The sequence below is a fragment of the Somniosus microcephalus genome, chromosome 1 (genome assembly GCF_052327205.1).
Source record: "Somniosus microcephalus isolate GS21.2 chromosome 1, FLI_Smic_1.0, whole genome shotgun sequence".
NCBI classification, from domain to species: Eukaryota; Metazoa; Chordata; class Chondrichthyes; order Squaliformes; family Somniosidae; genus Somniosus; species Somniosus microcephalus.
In genome coordinates this window covers 328,626,317-328,653,692 of record NC_140987.1, presented here as the reverse complement: position 1 = coordinate 328,653,692, position 27,376 = coordinate 328,626,317, and the positions used below count along the sequence as shown (strand labels likewise).

The following is a 27,376-nucleotide window of genomic DNA, read 5'->3' as shown; positions in this document are numbered from 1 at the left end:
GACCCCTTATGAGACTATGCCCCCTGGTTCTGGACTCTCCAGCAAGGGAAACAACCTCTCCGCATCTACCCTGTCAATCCCCTTCAGAATCTTGTATGTTTCAATGAGATCACCTCTCATTCTTCTAAACTCCAGAGAGTATAGGCCAAGTGTACTCAATCTCTCCTCATAGGAAAACCCTCTCATCCCAGGAATCAATCTAGTGAAACTTTGTTCCACTGCCTCCAAGGCAAGTATATCCTTCCTCAGATAAGTAGACCAAAACTGTGTTATAGTACTCCAGGTGTCATCTCACCAAAGCCTTGTACAATTGCAGCAAGACTTCCATACTCTTGTACTCCAACCCCCTTGCAATAAAGGCCAATACGCCATTTGCCCCCTTAATTGCTTGCTGTACCTGCATGCTAAATCTGTGTTTTCTGTACGAGGACACCTAAATCTCTCAACACCAGCATTTAATAGTTTCTCACCATTTTTAAAAATTCTGTTTTTCTGTTCTTCCTACCAAAGTGAATAACCTCACATTTCCCTACATTATACTCCATCTGCCACCTTACTGCCCACTCACTTCACCTGTCTGTATCCCTTTGCAGGCTCGTTGTGTCCTCACAGCTTACTTTCCCACCTAACTTTGTATCGTCTGTAAACTTGGATACATTGCACTCAGTCTCTTCATCTCAGTCATTAATATAGATTATAAAAGCTGAGGCCGAACAGGTACAAGCCTAGTCTGTGCCCAAGGGAGTACAAGCCTAGTCTATGCCACCTGGTGAAGATTGTTTCTTGGGCGCCAAGGAAACCAGCCAAGGCTTCTACCCCAAACACTCGAACAATGCACCTTTTAGACCAGATTTTCCTGTTAGCTGGTTTATAAGTTGAAGGTCATGTTTGTGCATCAATGGGACCATTACAGGAACCCAGACTGTAGAAGGCCAATTGTGCACAATAAGTTTCTGAAAGATTTCTGATTTGTGGATCGTACAAGTGACACTTTCTGAGCTTACACTAGGTCCCCTGTTGTGATGGGGCATCTATTCGAAACCCCGGTGTCTTGCATTGCACAATTGCAAATACTAAAATGAGGTGTTGGCTCAGTTGTAGCTCTCGCCTCTGAGTCCAAAGGTCATGGTTTCAAGTCCAACTCGAGACTTGAGCACAAAATCTAGGCCGACACTCCAGTGCAGTACTGAGGGAGTGCTGCATTGTCAGAGGTGCCATCTTTTGGATGAGATGTTGAACTGAGGACCCGTCTGCCCTTTCAGGTGGACCTAACAGATCCCATGCCACTAATTTGACGAAAAGCAAGAGACTTCTTCCCCAGTGTCCTGGCCAATATATATCCCTCAAACAACACCAAAAAAAAAATCAGATTATCTAGTCAATATCAAGTTTGTGGGAGCTTGCTGTGCACAAATTGGCTGCTGCGTTTCCTACATTACAACAGTGACTACACTTCAAAAGTACTTCATTGGCTGTAAAGCGCTTCGGGATGTTGTGATAGACGTAAAAATGCAAACATTGATTTTTTTTAAATTGAAATGTAATTGGATTAGCATTTAGGTAAAAATCTCTATGGCAACAATGTAGCTCGAAGCAGAGGACATTAGTGAACCAGTTGAGTTTTACGACAATCTGACGGCTTCATGGTCGCTTTTATAGATACCAACTTTTTTTTAAAAACTGAACTGAATTCACATTCTCGAACGGCCGTGGTGGTATTTGAACTCGTGCTCCCTGGGTTACTGGTCCAGTAGCTTTGAGGGATGCCAAAAATCACAACAGCAGGAAAAGGAAAAAAGCTAGCTCCCAAGTAATAGCTAGGAGATATTAGAGGCAGATTTTTGACGAGTCAATGACGGGTGTGCTTCAACTTTTATATATTACTGGTTACAAAAGAAACCTCAAAATTGAGTAATAATCTCATGCCACTGTAGCCCTCTTCTACACTCTTTAATTACAGCTTTTAGCAGTCCGGGTTATATTAAAATAAATAAATGAACCAATGTTGCTCTGATGTGTTGCACAGGCAGGTTTATTGAACATTTACTTCAGTCTATTAATAGATTCCATGAACCACACTCCCTGAGGGAAAATTACAATGTTTCCCTCCATTTTTCTTAAATCTGACTCTCTGCCCTTTTCCAATAACAATCAGTAATGTGTTTTAACCAGTTATTCTTGGTAAAATGATTAATAATCAAACCAGGTGTAGCAAAGTAGTACTGCACACACGTAAAGCAGTGTTCCATCTCTACAATGCTTTCAGATGCACACAGTCACAGTCTCATATGATGCAGCTGGACCAGTCAGCTGCAGTTATACTGCAGTGTTTGCACTGATGCAAATGTGTGAAGATCGTTGCGAATCTGAGTTTAGCTCGGAACTCATCTGCTCTGACTCCCCCACACATCAAAGCGAGAAATGTAACACCCCCTTCAGGAGGTGATCTTGCACCGCTTCAGGTTTTCAGCGGGTGCAGCATAACTCTGGCCCAGTGATGCAGCATTTCAGTGTAGCCCATTGGACCGCCTGAGTAGGCCAAGCACGAGGCTGTGTGCCCATACGCAGAGCGCCTGTTTGTCACTGACCTCAGTGCAACATGCACCGAGATACCCTTGACAGTATAACTGACATCTGCTTTACAGTATGTGTTTTAAGCCACCATCTGTACTATAACGGCAGCCTTTAACACATCTCGCACTATAATCTGCTTTGTGACAATACAGTAGAGGTATTGAACATGACTTAAATGTAAATGCCATAAATGGTGTTCAAACCTGTTACCGTAACGACAGTAGACGGCACTACCCGCAGCTGGTCACCACCGAGTGCCAGGCAGTGGTTAACTAACCTGGTCACCTCCAGAAAGTGTCAATGACCTCGAGTGGCTGAGCCCCTGGAGGAGGGGAACGGGTCTCTCGATGGAGGAATCACCATCAAGAGGTGGATGAGCTAATCCTTGAATTAGCCAATGGCGTCCAGAACCTGCAAGGGGTGACCCAGCCTCATTACAGAACATGGCAATGAACGACTGACCATGGACAGTCCAACACACAACACCAGGGTTCAGGTCCTTGCTTTGTGAAGAGGTGTGGAGGACAGTCACAGAGCTCCAACAATAGGAGACCGATGGCAATGATGACGATGATGACAATAGTTGGGCTGGTTGCAGAACACGGCAACTGTGAAACCTGGATCGATCCCAGACTAAATGAATTCAGTGTATACCGTCAAGTGACTCCCACCTTTACGGCAATTCAGATCGAATGCAGCACCTTCAGCTGACTGGAGGCTAGCTGAGGAAAACCGGCCTCCCCTCAGTGCTGAAGATCGAAGGGCTTTGCCAAATAGACAAGGATGAAAGTAGGGGCTAATTATTTCCGAGTCTGAATCACTTGATTCTGTGCCACTGCTGATGTATCTTTCTGTCGTCTGTAGAGCCTCCTTGTGCTGCAACGCCGCGTGCGCTGGATGCATAGGCCTCAGTTTATTGGGATTCTGTCTCCGACTCAGTGGCAGGTAATGAGCTAGTGGTCTTAACTCTGGCCCATGAATTAGGCCAAGTGTTTTCACATCCGACTGGCTGTGAGATCTTTTGGAAGGCTGCAGACTCTCGTCCTGTTGGCCCTCCTCCTCCTTCACCGCATTCAGATAGTTGCCGCAGCTACTCCTCATCACAACCCGTTGGTAAAGCCCATAATTGGCTAAGTAGCTGCGAGCAGGCAGGCTGACTGGGCGAGCCACACCCGAAGGCCGAACCACTTCTTTGTTCAGTAAAGTGCGTCTCGGCACCTGACGAGATCTGTCCAAACAAACGGCCGAATTCGGGAAATTATCACTGATACACTGACTACTTATTGTGAACTCGGGCGAGTTTCCACATCTTAACTTTTCTGTATCAGTATCCCTCCTGGTCCTGTCAGTTTGGAAAGGTTGCCTGCTTTTTTGCGGTTGGACTAGATCCCTCTTGGCCTCAGTGCCGCTGTCACTGTTGCAGGGAGTGGAGACATTGCTGCTGGAGAGAGCTTCTGATGCTGGGGTAGCCTCGGGTTTGGACCGCTCAAATTCTGTGGTAAACACGATCTCCACTGCCGACTCCTTCCTCTCCCTCTGTGCGGCCTCCTGCCATACCTTAACCTTCGTGTCTCCTGGCTGCTCGGTGTCACCAAGGCGATGTGGCAATCCCTTGACCTGAATGGAAGATGAGACTCAATCCAATTTCTCAGATTTTCAATAAAACAAGATGATTTGGGGCTTTTGCTACAGTGGGTTAGAGCTTGACTTTGAGCAATAGTGTAAATGGGTAACGGTGAGTTGGCAGCCAATTCAGGAAATAAAAATGGGGAGGGATGTAAACCGGGTTGCCGACTCACTAGCACCTGTTTTACACTATCGCACAAAGTCGTGATCTAGCCCAGTGATTCGGTAGCCACAATCGTTCCAAGACAGCACCTTATGTATCATGTACACATCTAGGTCTACAAGAGATTACATAAACTTGACTTTCCTCCACGATTGCGCCCAGAGACGCCCATAATCTGGACACCAACCAATTACACGGCTTAAATCTACATTAATGACTTGGATGAAGGGACCGAGTGTAATGTAGCCAAGTTTGCGGATGATACAAAGATGGGTGGAAAAGCAAGTTGTGCAGAGGACTCAAAGAACCTGCAAAGGGATATAGACAGGTTAAGTGAGTGGGCAAACATTTGGCAGATGGAGTATAATGTGGGAAAGTGCGAGGTTATACACTATGGCAGGAAAAATAAAAAAGCAAATTATTATTTAAATGGAGAGAGATTACAAAATGCTACAGTGCAGAGGGACCTGGGGGGTCTTTGTGCATGAAACACAAAAAGTTAGCATGCAGGTACAGCAAGTAATCAAAAAGGCAAATGGAATGTTGCCCTTTATTTCAAAGAGGTTGGAGTATAAAAGCAGGGAAGTCCTGCTACAACTGTACAGGGTATTGGTGAGACCACACCTGGAGTACTGCGTACAGTTTTGGTCTCCTTATTTAAGGAAGGATATTCTTGCATTGGAGGCAGTTCAGAGATGATTCACTAGGTTCATTCCAGAGATGAGGAGGTTGACTTATGAGGAAAGGTTGAGCAGGCTGGGCCTATACTCATTGGAATTTAGAAGAATTAGAGGTGATCTTATTGCAACGTTTAAGTTAATGAGGGGGCACGACAAGGTAGATGCAGAGAGGATGTTTCCCCTCGTAGGGAAATCTAGAACGCGGGGTTACAGTTTTAGAATAAAGGGTTGCCCTTTTAGAACTGAGATGAGGAGGAATTTCTTCTCTCAGAGGGTCGTAAATCTGAGGAATTCTCTTCTCCAGAGAACTGTGGAGGCTGGGTCATTAAATACATTTAAGGTGGAGATAGACACATTTTTGCAAGGTAAGGGAGTGAAGGGTTATGGGGAGCGTGCGGGGAAGTGACTTTGAGCCCAAGATCAGCCATAATCTTATTGAATGGCGGAGCAGGCTCGAGGGGCCAAATGGCCTATTCCTGCTCCTATTTCTTATGTTCTTAAAAGATGGGGGTATTTGGGCATAAGTGCACTCACAACCAATGTTCCCTGTAAGCAATGTTCCCAGGGATCCCGTGCAGCCGGCTTTTCAATGTAAAAACCGTGCATGCGCCAACCAAAATTACAGGGAACATTGCTCATAACAATAATGCACCCAAGTCTCCACAATCTTTTACTTCCGTCCATCAAACCTCCCGTCCACGCCCCGAACTCTCAAACGCAAGTATGCTCCAATCACGCTTGTTCAGGGGTCTCTCAACATTACAACCAGATTTTTAGGTACAGCAGGAAAAAAAATCATTTTTCTGGTCAATTTTTGAACTTTGTTTTTATAAAGAAATTATCCTCACAGATCTCTGTATTTTCTGTTGCTGATGTCAGTCTGAGTCACATTAAAAATTGAAAATCTTCCCTGATTGCAGGTTCCTAAACATGCTGTGCCTGACGTGTACAGGCTCGAAGGCGGAATATCTGGTGTGGGTTTGGTGTTGCCTTGTTTACACTGATTTACGCCCACTTTAAGTCGGGCGTATTCTAATAAGATTGGATGGATACTTGGGCGTAACTTGACTTCAGCAAAATGAGACCAACATTTTCGGGTCTAATTTCCGGGTTATGCCCAAGGAGGATACTCCAGACCATATTTGGGATTTCTACAGATCTTCCATTGAAGTTACAGTAGATGACCAGGAGAACCCCCTCCTGCCCACTGAAACTCAACTCCTCAGTATCCTATCTGACTGTTTGATCCTTCTATAATGATTTTTGAACCTGTCTTTATTAATTAAACTGTTAATTGAGAACACTGTCTTCAAAGAATGTTTCCTTTACTAACCTGTCTCTCCAGCTCGAGGTGGGATACTGATGAAGCTTCCTCAGACTGTTCATTACATTGCCTCCTGCAAAAAAAACAACAGTATCAACAAAAGAATAATTCATCGTCATAAAGGCATGCCACTTGTTCAAATATCACTCCCCTGCTCTTCTTCAAAAGAGTGCCGTGGAATCTTTTATCTCCACCTGAGAGGGCAGACTGTTTAATATCTCATCCGAAAGACGGCACCTTCGACAGTACAGCACTCCCTCAGTACTGCATTGGTGTGTCAGCCTGGATTATGTGCTCAAGTTTCTGGAATGGAGCTTGAATCCATAACTATCTGACTCAGAGGTGAGATTGCTTCAACTGAGCCGAGGCTGAGGTAAGTGACCAACTGATCTGTTTTGGTGGTGTTTGGTTGAGGGATGAATGTTGGCCAGGACACTTGCAATGAGATCTTCTACCTCCACCTGAGCAGGCCTCAATTTAACATTTCAGCCAAGAGACAGTGCTTCTGAATCCCTCAGTCCCGCACTGTCATAGATCAGGTGATCAATTCCTGGGCCCACAACCTCCTGACTCGGGGCGAGCTGACACTTAACTCCAGTAGATTAAGTAACTACATATGTGAAAGATTAAAAGTGAGCAGATAGACTGGTGTAACCTGAAGAGAAACTGGTACCACCCAGAGAGTGGTGAGAATGTGTATCTTACTACTACAAGGAGCAGTTGAGGCAAATAGCATAGATGTCTTTAAGGGAAAGCTAGATAAGTGCATGAGGGAGAAAGGAATAGAAGCATCTGCTGATGGGGTGAGATGAACTAAGGTGGGAGGAGGGACATCCTCCATCCTAACTGCCTGGGAGCACAAAGGCTGGCAGAGGGTGTTGAGCATGCTTTCAGAAAGCATTTAAACTAATTCAGCAAGGGGATAGTGCAGATAATTTCAAACATAGCCTTACTGACCTTGATAATTACATAGATGTGCTAAGCATGCAGATAAACCAGGTAGGACGCATACAAGAATAAATAACTTAAGAAATTAGATGAGAGACCTTTAAATTGTTTTTATATAAATGCAGAGTGTTCGAAACAAATTGTTAGAACTGCAATCCTACGCTGTGTTGGAGAAATTAGACATACTGTATTTCTGAGACATGGCTAGATGAAAGTGAGGGGACAGAAATTCATCTAAAGGGCTACAAGGGATTCAGAAAGGATGGAGTAGGTCAAAGGGGAGGTGGGGTTTCTATTTTTAGCAGTGAGAATCTAACAGCTACAGAAAGACTTGATTTTGCCTCAACAAGTACAGCTGAGGCTATCTGGATTCAAGTGGACCAAGCTCACGGGCAGGGACCATATAAAAAAAAATTATCGATAATTATTATAGGCCCCCGGGTCAGACAACTGAACATGATGAGTTATTAAGGAAACAGACTGCAAACGCTTTGAATATAAAATGCCATCTTTGTTTGGTGGGTGATTTTAATTTTCCTGGAATTCAGCAGCTCGATGGTTTACCCACTGTTGTGGTGGGAAGTGCAGCTGAAAAATTTGTCAAAAATATACAAGACTATTTATTGATTCAACATGTTAATGAAGTGACTCGGGATAATCATATATTGGATTGAGTGTTTAGTAGTGAGCCCAACCTCGTATCGGGCCTCCATATGGGTAAACATCTGGCCAACAGTGACCACAACATTATACGGTTCCAATTGGCTGGGAGAACTAAAGGTACTGAGAATCTGCAACTCATACCAGATTTCAGAAGAGCAAACTTGTGATATCCGAGTGGTAAGGTCAGAAATTGAGAGAAGCGAGATATTAGGAACAAAACCCAACTGTTTATTTACACGGTGTAGCAGAGAGACATAGCTCTTACAAGCTGGAAGCCAGGCACATAATTCTTACTGCATGAGCCAAGATGGAGGATGAACCTGAGTCATACCCATAATGCAATGCCACATTACCGTATAAACTGGTGTACCAGGACATTGAATACATGACCCATTACCTTAAATACTGATGCATGTGAACCCTTAATATTTGGCTCCATCTGGTGGATAACTTAAACATTACATCCCAGATTACTATATCCCTCCCCTCTTAAGTTGAACATTAATTTCTTAACAACATTCTTTAAAAAGTCCCATAAGTAAACTCAACGATAGTCCATACTGAACGAATCTAGCAGGTCGTTATCAATCTCTCTAGCGGCTTGTGAGACCTTGGTGAACGTCTTACAGTCAAGTCCCTGCTTGGTTGTGGTAGAGCCACCTGCTGCTCCTGAGCAGTACTCAGAGTATCTGACTCTGCTACGATGGTTTCCTCTTGACGAAGGGGTCCAGGTGGAACTGGCTCTGTTCGTGGTGGTGGTACCACCGATGCATTTGGATAACTGGGGGCCAACTTGTCCTCCGACATCTCCTCTGGAACCTCCATTTCGATTTCCCCTGGTCTGGTCAGTATTTGATCTACATGTCTGCGTACTACCTGACAAGTTCCCACCATGACTGTATATGATACTGGACCGGTCATTGAGTCTATGATGCCAGGAATCCATTTTGGACCATAACTGAAATTCCTGGTAAGGACCGCATCTCTTTCTCCAAAACTGCGGCTCTTTATCCTCCTGTCATGCTTCTCCTTTTGTTTGATTTGTCGGTTTTCCACCTTCCTTTTTAGGTCTGGGTGAACCAGGTCAAGAGTGGAGCGTAGTCGACGTCCTAACAACAGCTCAGCAGGAGAGAGTCCTGTGGTAGATTGAGGTGTTATTCTGTAGCTGAACAGAACTCATGACACCTTGGCTGCCAAACTCCCTTCCGCACTTTTTTTCATCATCTCCTTAAATGTTTGCACAGCTCTCTCCGCAAGTCCATTTGAAGACGGATGATATGGAGCTGAGGTCACGTGCACTATGCCATTGTTTCTCATGAACTCTTTTGTTTCTGTACTCACAAAGCACGTGGCATTGTCACTTACTACGATCTCCGGTAGCCCTTGATTACTAAAACTCCTACGCAGGCAGTCTATACTAACAGTAGATGAAGCAGAATTTACAGGATAAACATCCATCCATTTGGAATGGGCATCAATGATTATGAGGAACATCTTTCCCATGAATGGACTCGCATAATCTACATGTAATCTTCTCCATGGTTTATCCGGCCACTCCCAGGGGTGGAGAGGAGCCGCTGCTGGTGCCTTCCTGTGTACTTGACAAGTGCTGCATGTCTTGACTAGATTTTCTATTTCCTCATCTAGCTTTGGCCACCACAAGTAACTCCTTGCCAAGGCTTTCATACGCGAAACCCCAGGATGACACTGATGTAGTTGCTCTAGGATAGACTGTCGTGCTGGCTGTGGAATAATCACTCGTGCTCCCCACAACACGCAACCATCCTGCACACCCAGCTCTGTCTTCCTGACACTGTAAGGTATGAAATCAGTCCCTTCCGGATGCTGTGGCCAACCCCTCATCACATATTCTCGGACTCTAGACAGTACTGGATCTTTACCGGTCCATGTCCTTACTTGTTCTGCGGTCACAATTGCCGTGTCCGTGTCCTCCAACATCAAAACTCTGTCCTCTGGAGCTGCACGGATAGGTGTACCTGGCAGTGGAAGACGGCTCAAGGCATCTGCGTTCCCATGGTACTTGCCCGCCTTGTAAACGATGACATACTCATATGCCCTCAATATCACTGCCCACCTCTGGATCCGGGGTGACACCATCTGTGGTACTGCTTTCATTTAATTAAAAAGAGATAGAAGAGGTTTATGATTGATGCATATGGTGAATTTCCTGCCATATATGTACTTGTGAAACCTCTGTAACCCAAACATTACTGCTAACCCCTCTTTATCTAACTGGGAATAGTTTTTTCTGCCGGTGTCGGAGTTTGAGACATAAACCCTATTGGTCTTTCTGTTCCATCTTCCAAGCTGTGTGAAAGAACCGGCCCCACCCCATAAGGCGAAGCATCACAAGAGAGAATGATGACTTTCTCTGCATTGTAGTGAACCAGCACATCTGAGGACAGCATCAGTTTCTTGGACTGTTCGAATGAAACCCTCTGTTCCTCTTCCCACTGCCACTGTGTCTCCTTGCGCAGAAGTTTGTGAAGAGGTGCTAACACTGTTGCCAAGTTTGGTAAAAATCTGTTATAATAGTTTAGCAGTCCCAGGTAAGCTTTTAACTCCGTCACATTGGTAGGAGGTGGGGCCTCCTGCAGTGCTTGTACCTTCTCCTTGATTGGATGGAGCCCGGTGGCATCCCCTCTGTGTCCCAGGATCACGGCCTCATTCCCCAGGAAAGTGCACTTACTCCTCTTGAGCCGTAACCCAGCCTTATCCAATCTTTGTAGTACCTCTCTCAGAGTGCTCAGATGCTCCTGGTCGGTTCATCCCGTCACCAGAATGTCATCCAGACAGGTTGAAACATGTGGGATCCCTTGTAGTACACCCTCGATAGTCCTCTGGAAAATAGCTGGACTAGATGAGACACCGAATGGTAAGCGGTTATAGGTAAACAAACCCTTGTGTGTATTTATGGTTACATACTTCTTGGATTCCTCATCTAGTGTAATCTGCAAGTATGCATGACTTATATCCAGCTTTGTGAATTTCTTCCCTCCAGCCAGGTTTGCAAAGAGATCCTCTGTTTTAGGAATAGGATACTGTTCTAGTTTAGACACCCTATTTACTGTCAATTTATAATCTCCACAGAGTCTTACCGAATTGTCCGGTTTTAAAACAGGTACAAAGGGAGCTGCCCATTCTGAACATTTCACGGGTTCCAGTATGTTCTCTCTCAAAAGACGATCAAGCTCAACCTCTATCTTCGGTTTCATGGCATACAGCACAGGTCGTTGTTTAAAAAACCTTGGCAGTGCCTCCTTGTCTACATAAATCTTAGCTGGGGGGCCATTAAATGTGCCAAGTTCTTCCTTGAACATGTTCTCATTTTCAATCAACACTTCTTGCAAAGACAACTGTTTGCCACCCTCTATCTGATTTATTGCTCCCCAATCTAATTTAATTTCTTGTATCCAGCCCCTACCTAACAGGTTTGGTCCGGAACCCGATACTACAACTACAGGTAGCTGTTCCACGGTGTCCCTGTGTTGCACAGTTACAGTAGCTGTACCCAATGTCGCCACTCATTCACCAGTATATTTTTAAGCTGCATAGAGCAAGACTTTAACTCTGGAACTTTTGCACGGTTCCACAATTTTGAGTACTCCTCCCTGTTCATTATGGTTACACCGCATCCTGTATCCACTTCAAAGTTGACCTTAGAGTCATTTACTGTCAGTTGCAAAGTGATAGGATCCACTTTTGGAATGTTCTCTACCATACTATGCATTATGAACATGTTGTCTTCTTTCTCAGCTTCTCCGCTGATGTGATGTGCTCCCTGTTTTTTCACTTCTCTTCCTAGGTTTTGCTTTCCTCCTCCTTTTGGTTTGTATTCCTCCACGATTGTTTTTGCCCTGCATGCACGTTTTATGTGCCCTTTTTCCCCACACTTGTGGCACTTTTCCTCCAGAAACCTGCATTCCCTTGCCAGGTGATCGCCATTGCATCTATAACATGCCTTTACATGCTCACGTTGTGGTCTCTGATGCATGTTTAACTTGTGCACAATAACCTGACCTGCAACCTGCTTTGTAGTAGCCCAGTCTGAACCTTGTATTTCTTTTACATCTCGGTTCGCTGTCTCTATGGCTTGAGCAAGTTCCAACGCTTTTTCATATGTAAGCCCAGTCTCGGACAATAATCTCCGCTGCATTCGATCATCCATTATCCCGCAAACTAGCCTATCTCTCAGCATGTCTTTCAGGTTGTTGCCGTAATTGCAATCATGTGCCAATTTCCGCAACACCGCTACATAATCCAATACAGTCTCTCCCGGTTTTCTGTTCCGTGAATTAAATGTACAATCTCACTCGGTCTGGGATTGAAATGGTCCTTCAGCAAGGCCACTAAGTTAGCAAATGATCTGTCTCCAGGCTTTTCAGGACTGCATAAGTTTCTCATTAAACTATACATCTGACTTCCCACGGAAGTGAGCAAAATAGCTCTCCTTTTTCCGACATCATTTATATCATTTGCTTCAAAGAAATGCATCAACACCTCGCAGTATTCATCCCAGGTCTGCGCCTAAACATCAAAAGCAGAGATCTTTCCTACCGTAGCAGCCATGATCCGTTATTCAGTGTTCCTTTTTTTTTCTTTGTCAAGATGTGATCTGTTTATCCTCGTCGCCAATATGTGATATCCGAGTGGTAAGGTCAGAAACTGAGAGAAGCGAGATATTAGGAACAAAACCCAACTGTTTATTTGCACGGTGTAGCAGAGAGACATAGCTCTTACCAGCTGGAAGCCAGGCACATAATTCTTACTGCACAAACCAAGATGGAAGATGAACCTCTGAGTCATACCCATAATGCAATGTCACATTACCATATAAACTGGTGTACCAGGACATTGAATACATGACCCATTACCTTAAATACCGGTGAATGTGAACCCTTAACATTTGACTCCATCTGGTGGATAACTTAAACATTACATCCCAGATTACTATAAAACTTCAGCAAAATTGCAGATGATTTGTAACGGGTAAATTGGCTCACCCTCCTGGGTGGTAATGAGACCAATGTAGAATACAAATGGAAGTTTTTAAAAATAAGATAAAAAAATGTGGAAAACAAATATGTACCCAAAGTCAAAAGAAGGAAGTGTGATAAGAGAAAGCCAAGGTGGCTGACTGGTTATGTACAAAGACAAATAAGATGTAAACAGAAATGTTTCTATAAATTAAAGACACTTAATACTCAATTAAATAGAGTTGTGTACAGGAACAACTAAAGAAAATGAAGGCTGCTATTAGATCAGCAAAAAGGCTAATGGAAAAAAGGATTGTAGACAACTGGAAGTAATGGGCAAACCATTTTCAGTTATGTGAAGAATCAGAGAACTGTCAAAGACTGTAACAGGTTTTAAGCAAGTGTAGGGGCAGGGAAAGGGGGGAGGAGAGGAAAGAACAAAAGAGAAGGTCTGTGATAGGGTGGAAGGCCGGAGAGATTCAATGACAAAAGGGATGATTGTACAAGGCAAAAGGAGATGGTAATGGGACAAGTAAAGAAACAAAAGTTGAGTCTAGAGGAGGTGTAAATGGGAATGGCAGAATCATCTACAGCTGCCATGTGAAAAAAATTAGGGGCAGCGGTTATGGTCTGAAATTGTTGAACTCGATGTTAAATCCTGAAGGCTGTAAAGTGCCTAATCGAAAGATGAGGTGCTATTCCTCAAGCTTACATTGAGCTTCGTTGGAACAGTGTAAGAGGCCGAGGATGGAGAGATCAGAGAGGGAGTGGAGCAGAGAATTAAAGTGACAGGCGACCGGAAGCTCGGGGTCACCCTTACGGACTGAATGGAGGTGTTCCACAAAGTGATCACCCAATCTGCGTTTGGTCTCCCCACTGTAGAGGAGACCACATCGTGAGCAGCGAATACAGTATACTAAATTGCAAGAAGTACAAGTAAATCGCTGTTTCACCTGGAAGGAGTGTTTGGGGCCCTGGACAGTGGGAAGGGAGGAGGCAAAAGGGCAAGTGTTACATCTCCTGCGCTTGCACAGGAAGGGTGCCGTGGGAAGGGGAAGGGGTGTTGGGGGTGATAGAGGAGTGGACCAGGGTGTCGCGGAGGGAACGGTCCCTTCAGAATGCTGAAAGGGGCGGTGAGGGGAAGATGTGTTTGGTGGTGGGATCACGCTGGAGGTGGCAGAAATGGCGGAGGATGAACTGTTGAATGTGGAGGCTGGTGGGGTGAAAGGTAAGGACAAGGGGAATCCTATCATGGTTCTGGGAGGGAGGGGAATGGGTGAGAGCAGAAGTGCGGAAAATAGAATGGACACGGTCGAGGGCCGTGTCAACCACAGTAGAGGGAAATCCTCGGTTGAGGAAAAAGGAAGACATACCGGAAGCACTAGTATGGAAGGGGGCATCATTTAAGCTGATGCGATGGAGATGGAGAAACTGGGAAAATGAAATAGAGTCCTTACAGGAAGCGGGGAGGGAGGAAACTCTGTTTCTCTCTCTACAGATGCTGCCTGACCTGCTGAGTATTTCCAACATTTTCTGTTTTTATTTCAGATTTCCAGCATCCGCGGTATTTTACTTTTGCATCAAAGACTGTATTGGGCCATTGAAGGATATTCAAGGACAGGTTACAAAGGACTCTCTGGGTATGGCGGAAATATTAAATGAGTACTTTACATCGGTCTTCACCCTTGAGGATGATGCTCGACTATTAGAATTTAATAATGTTATGAACAAAACTAGTATTAACATAGATGAACACATTGTTTTAGAAAGAATTAAGAACTTGAAAATAAATAGAGCATCCGGGCCAGATGATATCCACCCGAGGGTCCTCAGGGAGACGAGGCCTGTGCTGTGCGAGACACCAGCCTGTATTTTTAATAGCTCATTGCACTCTGGAATGGTTCCTATCGACTGGAAGGAGGAAAATGTAGTCCCATCTTTAAAAAAGGTGACAAGACAGACCCGGGTAACTATAGGCCCATTAGTTTAACATCAGTAATAGGTAAGATGCTTGAAGGAATCATTAGGGATGCAATATATGAATACTTGGATAGAAAGGGACATATTAGGGACACCCAACGTGGCTGCATAAAAGGAGGTCATGCCTTACAAATCGAATTGCATTTTTTGAAGAAGTTACAAAGTTGGTGGCTGAGGGAAGTCCAGTAGACATTGTCCACTTAGATTTCCAAAAAGCTTTTGATAAGGTACCGCACAAGAGCCTTCTCTACAAGATCGAAGTCTCTGGTATTATAGTGGTAATATATTGAGCTGGATTGAGAACTGGCTGACAGGATGTAGGCAACTAAAAGTTATAGATGGATTTGGATCTGTTTGGAGATCGCTCACCAGTGCTGTCCCGCAGGGATCGGTGTTGGGACCGTTGCTCTTTACTATTTTTATTAATGATCTGGATGTAGGTGTTGGGGGCACAATCTGCAGATGATACCAAGATCTGTGCGAGTGTTAGAGCTGTAGATTATGCTTATTTGCTTCAGGCATATCATAGTGTGTTGGGAGATTGGGCTCAAGACTGGAAAATGATGTATAACTTAGATAAGTGCAGTGTTATGCATGTGGGCAGGGCAAATGCTCAACATTCATACACCCTTCAGGGAAAGGCATTAAAGATGGTGGAGATAGAAAGGGATTTGGGCATTCTAGTGCATGCATCCTTAAAGGTACATGAGCAATGTCATGTAGCGATAGCTAGAGCAAATAGGATGTTAGGGTGTATCCATAGGAAAATTGAGTACAAGGCAAGGCATACTGTTTTGTTCTTGTACAAGACCTTAGTCAGGCCGCATTTGGAATACTGTGCCCAGTTTTGGTCTCCTCACATGGTGGGTGATATTGAGGCTTTGGAGAGGGTGCAGAGGAGGGCTACTAGACTAATTCCCAGTCTAAAGCATCTTAGTTCTCAAAATAGGGTAAAAGAGTTGGGACTGTATACATTAGAGAAGCGTAGACTTAGGGGGGTTCTGATTGAGGTTTATAAGATAATGAAAGGAATAGATTGTGTTCTAGCTGACAGTTTATTTCAATTAAATAGGTTAGGCAGGACCAGGGGTCACAAATTTAAGTTGTATAAGGCTAGATTTAGGTTAGATGTCCAGAGGAAGTTCTTTTCCCAGAGAATAGTGGACCTCTGGGACAGGCTGCCATCTCGTGTGGTGGACACGGTCTCAGTGAATTCCTTCAAGCGAGAGCTGGATTTGTTTCTGGCTGGGGCGGAGATCACCTCTTACAGAAGGTAGGTACGGCAGGGAATTCAGGGCCAGAGTGATCTCTGGACTAGTTTCAATCGCCTAGATGGGTCGGAGAGGAATTTCCCAGATTTTTTCCCCCTAATTGGCCTGGGTTTTTTATCTTTTTTTTTGCCTCTCCCAGGAGGTCACATGGTTTCGGGTGGGGTAGAGTGTATGTTGTGACACACAAGGTATCGCAATTGTGTGGGAGAGGCTGGATGGCCCAGAGGGTCTTTACCTGCCCGTCATAGAAACATAGAAGATAGGAGCAGGAGTAGGCCATTCGGCCCTTCGAGCCTGCTCCGCCATTCAATGAGATCATGGCTGATCATCCAAATTCAGTACCCTGTCCCTGCCTTCTCCCCATATCCCTTGATCCCTTTAGCCTCAAGAAATATATCCAACTCTTTCTTGAATATATTTAATGAACTGGCCTCCACCGCCCTCTGTGGCAGAGAATTCCACAGGTTCACCACTCTCTGGGTGAAGAAGTTCCTCCTCATTTCAGTCCTAAATGGCTTACCCCTTATCCTTAGACGATGACCCCTGGTTCTGGACTCCCCGGCCATCATAAACATCCTTCCTGCATCTAGTCTGTCCAGACCTGACAGAATTTTATAGGTTTCGATGAGATCCCCTCTCAATCTTCTAAACTCCAGTGAGTATAAGCCCAATCGACACAATCTCTCCTCATACGTCATTCCTGCCATCCCAGGTATCAGCCTGGTGAATCTTCGCTGCACTCCCTCCATGGCAAGAACGTCCTTCCTCAGGTAAGGTGACCAAAACTGCACACAATACTCAAGGTGCGGTCTCACCAAGGCCCTGTACAACTGTAGCAAGACATCCTTGTTCCTGTACTCGAACCCTCTTGCTACGAAGGCCAACATACCATTTGCCTTCTTAACCGCCTGCTGCACCTGCATGCTTACCTTCAGCGACTGGTGCACAATAACACCCAGGTCTCTTTGCACTTCCCCTTCTCCCAATCTATTGCCATTCAAATAATAATCTGCCTTCCTGTTTTTGCCTCCAAAGTGGATAACCTCACATTTATCCACATTATAGTGCATTTGCCATGTTTCTGCCCAATCACCCAACCTGTCCAAATCGTACTGGAGTTTCACGACATCCTCCTCACAGCTTACCCTCCCACCCAGCTTTGTGTCGTCTGCAAATTTGGAGATATTACATCCAATTCCCTCGTCCAGATCATTAATATATATTGTGAACAGCTGGGGTCCTAGGACCGATCCTTGCGGTACCCCACTAGTCACTGCCTGCCACTCGGAAAACGACCCGTTTATTCCAACTCTTTGCTTTCTGTCTGCCAACCAGTTCTCTATCCAAGTCAATACCTTGTCATTGTTCGTATGTTCATCTGTTCATTTGGAGCATAACCGCCAGCATAGACCAGTTGGGTCAAATGGCTTGTTTCTGTGATCTTGATTCTATGTAATTTTATGCGAGAAAAAAAGGTGGAAGTTTAAATGGGCCTGAATTTTGGAACGAGCAGCCTCCTGAATATTACCTTTTGAACGGCTCCTTCTTGAAATCTCCTTTGCTCATGTATTCTACCAGTTGCTTCTGTGTTCTCCCACTGAAACAAGAGTTAAAACTTAAAGGAAGACCTTGCATTTATATAGCGCCTTTCACGACCACCGAAGTCCTTTTGAAGTGGAGTCACTGTTGTAATGTAGGAAACGCGACAGCCAATTTGCGCACAGCAAGATCCCATAAACAGCATTGTGATAATGACCAGATAATTTGTTTCAGTGATGTTGGTTGAGGGATAAATATTGGCCAGGATACCAAGGTGAACTGCCCTGCTCTTCTTCGAAATAGTGGCCGTGAGATCTTTTATGTCCACCTCAGAGGGCAGACGGGGTCTCGGTTTAACATTTCATCTGAATGACGGCCCCTCCAACTATGCAGCGCTCCCTCAGCACTGCACTGGAGTGTCAGCCTGGATTTTGCACTCGATTCTCTGGAGTGGGACCTGAACCCACTGACTCAGTAGCGAGAGTGCTACCACTGAACCACAGCTGACCCCATAAAATGAAATTTGTACCCGATTAGTTGAATTCTGCCCCAAATAATTAACACAACATCTTGGCGCAGTGAGGGGCAATATCCCAAGAAGAGATTTCTCCACAATACCTGTACCGAAAGCAGGATCCTTTGCTGTAAAGTATGGGCCTGGGCTTCGACCTGGGTTCCTCAGGGAGCCTAAAGAAGGCATGATACTCAACGCACGTCTTCCAGAAGTGTTTACACGTATCACGGCTTGCCATCAGGAACTCCAAGGAGTCCTTGCACGCGGTGGTCTGTCAGTTTCAGAGACAGGACACATTATCAGACAAAGAATCACTTGATGAACATTAATCTTGTGCGATGATGGAAGTATAAAAAACCTTACAAAGATGTTGGAATGGAGCTTGATAAGGAAATGCTTCTTCTTAAAGCTCAGCTTGCGTACTTTGGCCCAGTTGAAAGTATTGATCTTAGTTTTGCCCTGGAATGAAAGCAGCAGTTTAATATCGATCCTGTCACATCAACAACAACTTGCATTGTATAAGCGCCTTTAACGTAGTAAAGCATCCCAAGGCACTTCACAGGAGCGGAATCAGACAATGATATATATAGGTGACCAAACGCTTGGTCAAAGAATAGGTTTTAAGCAGTCTTAAAGGAGGAGAGCGAGGTGTATGGGAGGAGAGGCTTTCAGAAAGAATTCTAGAGTTTGGACCTGGACAGTTGAAGGCATGGCCGCCAATGGTGGAGCGAAGCAAGTAGGAGATGCACAAGATTCAGAGGAGCGCAGAGAACTCAGTGGGTTGCAGGGCTGGAATGTGAAGGTCGTAAGCAAGTTCCACTGGTTCACGATGAATGCATAAGTCAAAGACAGTTTTATTACATGGGGTTCTAGTGTTGATTTGGGGATCTCACTCCATAACTACCACCATTTATAATTCGTCCCCTTGGTTTATGGGAAGCCAAATTACATTTTCTTTACATGGGGTTTTTGAATCTTCACCACTGTTTTGGGGATCAACTCCCATGATTCCGTTCATTTTTCCATGGCCTGGGCTACAAATACACAGAATGGCAAAGCTATTTTATGTAATGAAATCTTGCAATAGCACAGTAACATCTAATGGAGTGATGTGCTAACGTAACAATAATGATGCTTCAACCATGAACCCTAAGGGATTTATCCTACGGATCCCAAAGCCTCTTACTCAAAGTTTGATGTAATTGTATAGCTCATGTACCTGTATAATTAGTGTACCTGTATTGCTCGTGTACCTGTATAGCTCGTGTACCTGTATAGTTTGTGTACCTGTATTGCTCGTGTACCTGTATTGCTCGTGTACCTGTATAGCTCGTGTACCTGTATAGCTCATGTACCTGTATAGTTCGTGTACCTGTATTGCTCATGTACCTGTTTTGCTCGTGTAGCTGTATAGTTCATGTACCTGTATTGCTCATGTACCTGTATAGTTCGTGTACCTGTAAAGTTTGTGTACCTGTGTATCTTGTGGAATATTTTAAATGCCCTTACATTCTACAACAAATCCAGCTGCACTTGATGCGGCCTGTGATGGGCTTCCCCTTCACAACAGTTCACAACATTCACTCAAGTTTAATGAACCTGAAAGACCAGTATGCCCATGTGTAAAACGGCCAGGTTGATTTGTGTTCCTTCACCATCGCTGGCTGGATGCAGCCTGATGCCGTACATCTCCAGCTTCCTCGCTGTGTCCAGAAGACGAGTTTCGGATTCAGCTGACGTCAGCCCACTGTGCGAAGGTAAAATGTTTACTCAACAACCATGAGCAAAGCACCTTACTAAAAACTACTAGAATCCTTTCCTTATGGGCTTACCTGGGGCTTGTTACAAACGGAATATTAAGCATAAAATAGTTTGGTTTGAAAGTTTTTGCCATTTAACATCCAATTTCGGACTAAGCCCATTCTGTGTGTAGGTTAGTGTAAGTGTGTCTGGTGACTGTCAACACAAGACTGTTTTAGGGAGGCAGGGAGCATTTTTAAAAATTTCATTTTCGGGATGTGGGCGTCACTGGCAAGGCCAGTATTAATTGCCCATCCCTAGTTGCCCTTGAGCTGTTAGTGGTGAGCCTTCGTCTTGAACCACTACAATCTGTGTGAAGGTGATGCGCAGGTTTTACCTGAAATAGCTTCAGGTATTTTTCCCTCTGGATTCTACCTTTGCTGGGAGTTGTTGTTACTAGTGGCTGGGAACAGGGATGTCCGAGGTTGCCCTGTCTAATCAATAGGATGACATTGGTTGGGCCTGGCAATTGTCATTACTAGTGGCAAAGGACAGGAGTTGTCATTACTAGTGGCAGATCATAGAATCATAGAATGGTTACAGCACAGAAGGAGGCCATTCAGCCCAAATAGCCCGTGCCAGCTCTCTGCAAGAGCATTTCAGCTAGTCCCACTTCCCCGCCCTTTCCCCGTAGCCCTGCAATTTTTTTTCCTTCAGGTGTTTATCCAATTCCCTTTTGAAAGCCACAATTGAATCTGCTTCCACCACCCTCTCAGGTAGTGAATTCCAGATCATAACCACTCGCTGCGTAAAAAAGTTTCTCCTCATGTCATCTTTGGTTCTTCTGCCAATCACCTTAAATCGGTGTCACAGAACATCACAGAAACCCCACAGTGCAGATAGAGGCCATTTCGGCCCATCGAGCCTGCACCAACACATATCCCACCCGATCCCCGTAACCCCTACACCAACACATATCCCACCCTATCCCCGTAACCCCACGTATTTAATCCCCCTAACACTAAGGGTCAATTTATCATAGCCAATCAACCTAACCCGCACATCTTTGGACTGTGGGAGGAAACCGGAGCACCCGGAGGAAACCCACGCAAACACGGGGAGAATGTGCAAACTCCACACAGACAGTCGCCCGAGGCCGGATTCGAACCCGGGTCCCTGGCGCTGTGAGGCAACAGTGCTAACCACTATGCCACCGTGCTGTCCTCTGGCTCTCGACCCTTCTGCCAATGGGAACAGTTTCTCTCTATCTACTCGGTCTGGACCCCTCGCGATTTTGAACACCGCTATCAAATCTCCTCTCAACCTTCTCTGTTCCAAGGAGAACAACCCCAGCTTGTCCAGTCTATCCACGTAACTGAAGTCCCTCATTCCTGGAACCATTCTCGTAAGTATTTTCTGCACCCTCTCTAAGACCTTCACATCTTTCCTAAAGTGCAGTGTCCAGAATTGGACACAATACTCCAGTTGAGGCTGAACCAGTGTTTTATAAAGGTTCATCATAACTTCCTTGCTTTTTTACTCTCTGCCTCTATTTATGAAGCCCAGGATCCTGTATGCTTTTTTAACCACTTTCTCAACCTGCCCTGCCACTGTCAACGATTTGTGCACTATACCCACAGGTCTCCCTGCTTATGCACCCCCTTTAGAATTGTACCCTTTAGTTTATATTGCCTCTTCTCATTCTTCCTATCAAAATGGATCACTTCACACTTTTCTGCATTAAATTTCATCTGCCACATATACGCCCATTCCACCAGCCTGTCTATGTCTTCTTGAAGTCTATCGCTATCCTTCTCACTGCTCACTATACTTCCAAGTTTTGTGTCATCTACAAATTTTGAAATTGTGCCCTGTACACCCAAGTCCAAGTCATTAATAGATATCAAGAAAAGCAGTGGTCCTAGTACTGACCCCCGGGGAACGCCACTGTATACCTTCCTCCAGTCCGAAAAACAACCATTCACCACTACACTCTGTTTCCTGTCACTTAGCCAATTTCGTATCCATGCTGCCACTGTCCCTTTTATTCCATGGGATTCAACTTTGCTGGCAAGCCTATTATGTGGCACTTTATCAAACGCCTAATGGAATTCCATATACAGCACAATAAGTTGAGAGGGGAAGTGAAGATGAAAATAAGATTGGCAAAGAGAAAATATGAGAGTAGAATGGCAGTTAACATAAAAGAGAAACCAAAAATCTTCTACCGGCATGTAAACAGTAAGCAGGTAGTAAAAGACGAGGTGGGGCCTATTAGGGACAAAGAAGGTGATATATGCTTAGAGGCACAGGGCAAGGCTAGAATACTCAATGAGTACTTTGTATCGGTGTTTACTAAGGAGGTGGATGCTGATAAAATATCGGTCGAAGTGGATAAAGTAGAAGCAATGGAAGGGGTGAAAATTGATAGACAGGATATACTAGAAAGAATGGGTACGCTTAGAGTGGATAAGTCGCCTGGTCCAGATGGCTTGCATCCCAGGTTGCTAAGGGAATTGGGGGTGGAGATAGCAGAAGGGCTTGCCATAATTTTCCAATCTTCCCTCGATGCAGGGGAGGTGCCTGAGGTTTGGAAAGTGGCAAATGTGACACCATTGTTCAAGAAAGGGTGTAAGGACAATCCTAATAACTGCAGGCCAACCAGTTTAAAGTCAGCGGTGGGTAAAATTTTAGAAACAATAATTAAGGAAAAAATTAATGGGCACTTGGAGAGGGTTAAGCTAATTAAGGATAGCCAACACAGATTTGTAAAAGGCAGATCGTGTTTGGCTAATCTAATTGAATTTTTTGAGGAAGTAACAGGGATGATTGATGAAGGGAATGCAATGGATGTTGTCTACATGGATTTTAGGAAGGCGTTTGACAAAGTACCACATAGAAGGCTGGTTAACAAAATTGAGGCTCATGGAAAAGGTGGGTCAGTGGCAGCTTGGATAAGGAATTGGCTTAAGGACAGAAAACAGCGAGTTGCAGTAAATGGCTGCTTTCAGACTGGAGGATGGTAGACAGTGGTGTTCCCCAAGGATCAGTGCTGGGGCCACTGCATTTTTTGATATATATAAATGACCTGGATATTGGAATACAGAGTAGAATTTCTAAATTTGCCGATGACACCAAATCTGGGGGTGTGGCAAACAGTGAGGATGATACAAATTGACTGCAACAGGACATAGAAAGACTAGTAGAATGGGCAGACAAGTGGCAGGTGGAATTTGATACAGAGAAGTGTGAGGTGATGCATTTTGGCAGAAGGAACAGGGAGAGGCAATATACACTTAATGGCACAGTTTTAAAGCGTGTGCAGGGACAGAGGGACCTGGGAGTTAATGTGCATAGGCCCCTGAAGGTGGCGGGACATATTGAGAGAGTGGCTAGCAAAGCATATGGGATCTTGAGCTTCATAAATAGAGGTATTGAGTACAAAAGTAGAGAAGTTATGCTGAACATTTATAAAGCGCTGGTTAGGCCACAACTGGAGTATTGTGTCCAGTTCTGGTCACCACACTTTAGGAAGGATGTGAAGGCCCTTGAGAGGGTGCAGAGGAGATTTACCAGAATGGTTTCATGGATGGGGGATCTTAGCTACAAGGACAGGTTGGAGAAGCTGGACTTGTTTTCATTAGAGCTAAGGAGGTTGAGGGGTGATTTGATAGAGGAGTACAAGAGTATGACGGGTTTAGATAGGCTAGACGGGGAAAGGCTGTTCCCACTAGTTGATGGTACAAGGACTAGGGGACACAGATTTAAGGTTTTGGGCAAGAGATACAGGGGGGATGTGAGGAAAAACTTTTTTACGCAGCGAGTGGTGAGGACTGGCCTGTATTTGCTGGGTTTATCCTTACACCCTTTTTTGAACAAGGGTGTAACATTTGCAATTCTCCAGTCCTTTGGCACCAGCCCTGTATCCAAGGAGGATTGGAAGATTATGGCCAGTACCTCTGCAATTTCCACCTTTACTTCCCTCAGCATCCTAGGATACAACCCATCCGGACCTGGTGATTTATTTACTTTAAGCACAGCCAGCCTTTCTAGTACTTCCTCCTTATCAATTTTTATCCCATCCAGCATCTCAACTATCTCCTCTTTCACTATGACTTTGGCAGCATCTTCTTCCTTAGTAAAGACAGATGCAAAGTACTCATTTAGTACCTCAGCCATGCCCTCTGCCTCCATGCATAGGTCTCCATTTTGGTCCCTAATTGGCCCCACCCCTCCTCTTACTACCTGTTTACTATTTATATGCCTATAGAAGACTTTTGGATTCCCTTTTATGTTAGCTGCCAATCTATTCTCATACTTTCTCTTTGCCCCTTTTATTCCATTTTTCACTTCGCCTCTGAACTTTCTATATTCAGCCTGGTTCTCACTTGTATTCTCAACCTGACATCTGTCATACGCCCCCTGTTAGATCCGTGATTCTGAGAGTATGCTGTTTTTCAATAACCACACAGATGCTGTAACTTAACGATAAACAGGTATTTACTGGAGGAGGGTAGTCTCAAGACTAGGAGTACAGAGGCATACGCAAGGCTTATATACAGGTGTGGTCACTGCCGGTACTACAGTATACAGGAGCTGTAAAAGTAGTTCTGTCTTAAAGGCACATACACTACAATTCCTCCCCTTTTAGATTAGTAGTACCCCTAATATTCAAATAACAATTAACACTTTAACATGTACATTAAACAACAATAGTCCATTTATAGATTCAGTCTTTGGAGCGGCTTCCTGACCCTTTCGGGATAGCGCCTTTCCTGAGGTTCTTGTTCTTGGTGCAGAGGCGATTCTGACCCCTTTTCATCGGGTAGTTCATCGGGTTCCACTGCTACTGGTTCTGAGGTAGATGCTACCGGTATGTCGGGTTCATCCCCAGGTAATCGAGACATGGGGTTGACGCGTTCCTGTGACGCTAAGATCTGATCAATGTGGCGCCTCACAATGTTCTCCCCGACATCCACTGTGTACATTAATGGCCCCTGCCTTGTGCATATCGTTCCGGGTTGCCATTTCTCTGTTCGATAGTCACGGGCCAAGACTGGTTGTCCTACATTGAAGCTCCTTGTCAGCTTCTCATTGGATGTGCTGGAATTGTTTGTCCTCAACATTTCTTCGCACATTTGGTCTGAGCAAGTCCAGACGAGACCTCAACCTTCGGTTAAAGAACATCATGGCCGGGGTCTGGTTGGTAACTGCATGTGTCGTGTTTCGGTAGGCTAATAAGAAATTGTCCATCTTATGCTGTAGTGGAATTTCATCGTCGCACATGGCCTTTATCACCTTCTTAAAGGTTTGTACGAACGTCTCAGCCAATCCATTTGTGGCTGGATGATATGGGGCGGATGGGTAATGCCTTACCCCATTCCTTCTCATAAATTTTTGAAACTCTTCGGACACAAACTGTGGTCCATTAACAGAGCAAATCTGCTCTGGCAAACCGTTTCTGGCAAATATGGTCCGTAGGACTGCAATCGTTTTCTCTGTAGTGGTTGAGGACATTTTTTCACCTCAGGCCACTTCGAATGAGCATCCACTGCTATTAAGAACATTGAGTCCATGAATGGACCAGCGAAATCAATATGCACCCATTGCCATGGAGAGGAGGGCCACTCCCATGGGTGTAGAGGGGCATGTGGTGGTGCATTTTGGACCTTCTGGCATCCTAAGCAGCTCTTAGTTAGGTCTTCGATTTGTTGATCGATTCCCGGCCACCACACATAAGCCCTAGCAAGGCTTTTCATTTTCACTCCCCCCAGATGACCTTCATGTAGCTCATTTAGCACTCTCTCCCTTAACTTGGGTGGAATCACCACTCTGGATCCACACATCACTGTCCCCTGGCATACTGACAGCTGTTCTCTTCTGCATGAGAATGCTGGCAACAGTGAGTCGCCATGTGTTGGCCATCCCCTCACCGTCAAATCATATACCCGAGACAGCGTCGGATCATTGCGGGTCTCCTTCTCTATATCCGCATTCGTTACTGGCAATCGTTCAATTATTGATGAATAAAATATCTCGATAGGGTCCACTGCTGGTGCTCCCTCCACAGTAGACAGTGGCAGGCGCGATAGCCCATCAGCGTTCCCATGCTGTTTCGTGCCTTTATATTCTATTTCATATTGATTCGCCCCTAGAAACAGGGACCATCTTTGTAACCGTTGTGCAGTCATCACTGGAACGCCCTTCTTAGGATTAAAGATGGAGACAAGTGGTTGGTGGTCAGTCAGCAAGGTAAACTTCTGCCCATGCAGATAGTGGTTGAATTTTTTTACTCCCCATACTAGGCTGAGGGCCTCCCTGTCAATCTGGGCGTAGTTGCGCTCGGCTGAGGTTAGTGACCGAGACGCAAAGGCTACTGGCCTCTCCAACCCGTCTGGGAATTTGTGCGACAGCACCGCTCCAATACCATAGGGTGATGCATCACATGCCAAACGAATTGGTAGCGCTGGGTTGAAATGGGCCAACACCTCTTTTGATGTGATCAATTCTTTACACTTCTGGAAAGCTCATCTACGTTCGTCATCCCACTTCCATGGTACCCCTGTTTGCAGTAGGATGTTCAGTGGGTGTAATACCGTGGACAAATTTGGTAAGAACTTGTGGTAGTAGTTTACCAGCCCGAGGAACGACCTTAGTTGTGACACATTTTCTGGTGCTGGAGCCTTGACTACTGCCTCAATCTTTTCAGGGGACTTATGTAACCCCTCTTCCTCAATGACGTGGCCACAATACGAGATCTGTTTCTGGAAAAACTCGCACTTGTGGCGATTAGCTCGTAGCCCATACTCCTTTAATCTGGTGAGCACCTTCTCCAAGTTGGCGAGGTGATCACTGTCATTTTCGCCCGTGACCAAGATGTCATCCAAATAACACTGGGTCCCTGGAATCCCTTGCAGGACTTGATCCATTGCCCTTTTCCAGATAGCCGGAGCCGAGGCTACCCCGAACACCAGCCGGTTGTATTGATAGAGACCTTTATGAGTGTTAATCGTAAGGTATTGTTTCGAAGCTTCTTCTACCTCCATTTGCAAGTACGCCTGGGCTAGATCAATTTTGGTGAAGCGTTTACCTCCAGATAGCGAGGCGAAAATATCCTCAATTCGTGGAAGCGGATATTGTACCGTGTGAAGGACTGGGTTCACTGTCACCTTAAAATCCCCACAGATGCGGACCTTCTTTGGTTCCCCAGGCGTATTACTCAACGACCTCTTCATTACAGGAATGATGGGTGTAGCCCACTCGCTCCAGTCCATTTTGGACAGTACTCCTGAATGTTCCAATCCTTCCAGCTCTGCTTCGACAGCTGGTCTGATCGCATAAGGCACTGGTCTGGCCT

General features: G+C 45.0%; 1 protein-coding gene across 1 annotated transcript in view; it reads right to left on the bottom strand.

Annotated features, from left to right (window-relative positions):
• Positions 1-1,916: 1,916 nt before the first annotated feature.
• The window catches only part of LOC147124900 (FERM domain-containing protein 7-like), a 114,417-nt gene continuing 88,957 nt past the window's right edge, over positions 1,917-27,376 (bottom strand). Inside the window, exons 7-12 of the mRNA XM_085994605.1 lie at positions 19,879-20,026; positions 18,643-18,738; positions 18,384-18,550; positions 17,755-17,823; positions 6,377-6,440; positions 1,917-4,191 (exon numbers count right to left, since the gene is read on the bottom strand). Coding sequence (XP_085850731.1) covers positions 3,208-4,191; positions 6,377-6,440; positions 17,755-17,823; positions 18,384-18,550; positions 18,643-18,738; positions 19,879-20,026 — 1,528 coding nt within the window. The 3' untranslated portion in view covers positions 1,917-3,207. The remainder of the gene's footprint in view (positions 4,192-6,376; positions 6,441-17,754; positions 17,824-18,383; positions 18,551-18,642; positions 18,739-19,878; positions 20,027-27,376) is intronic.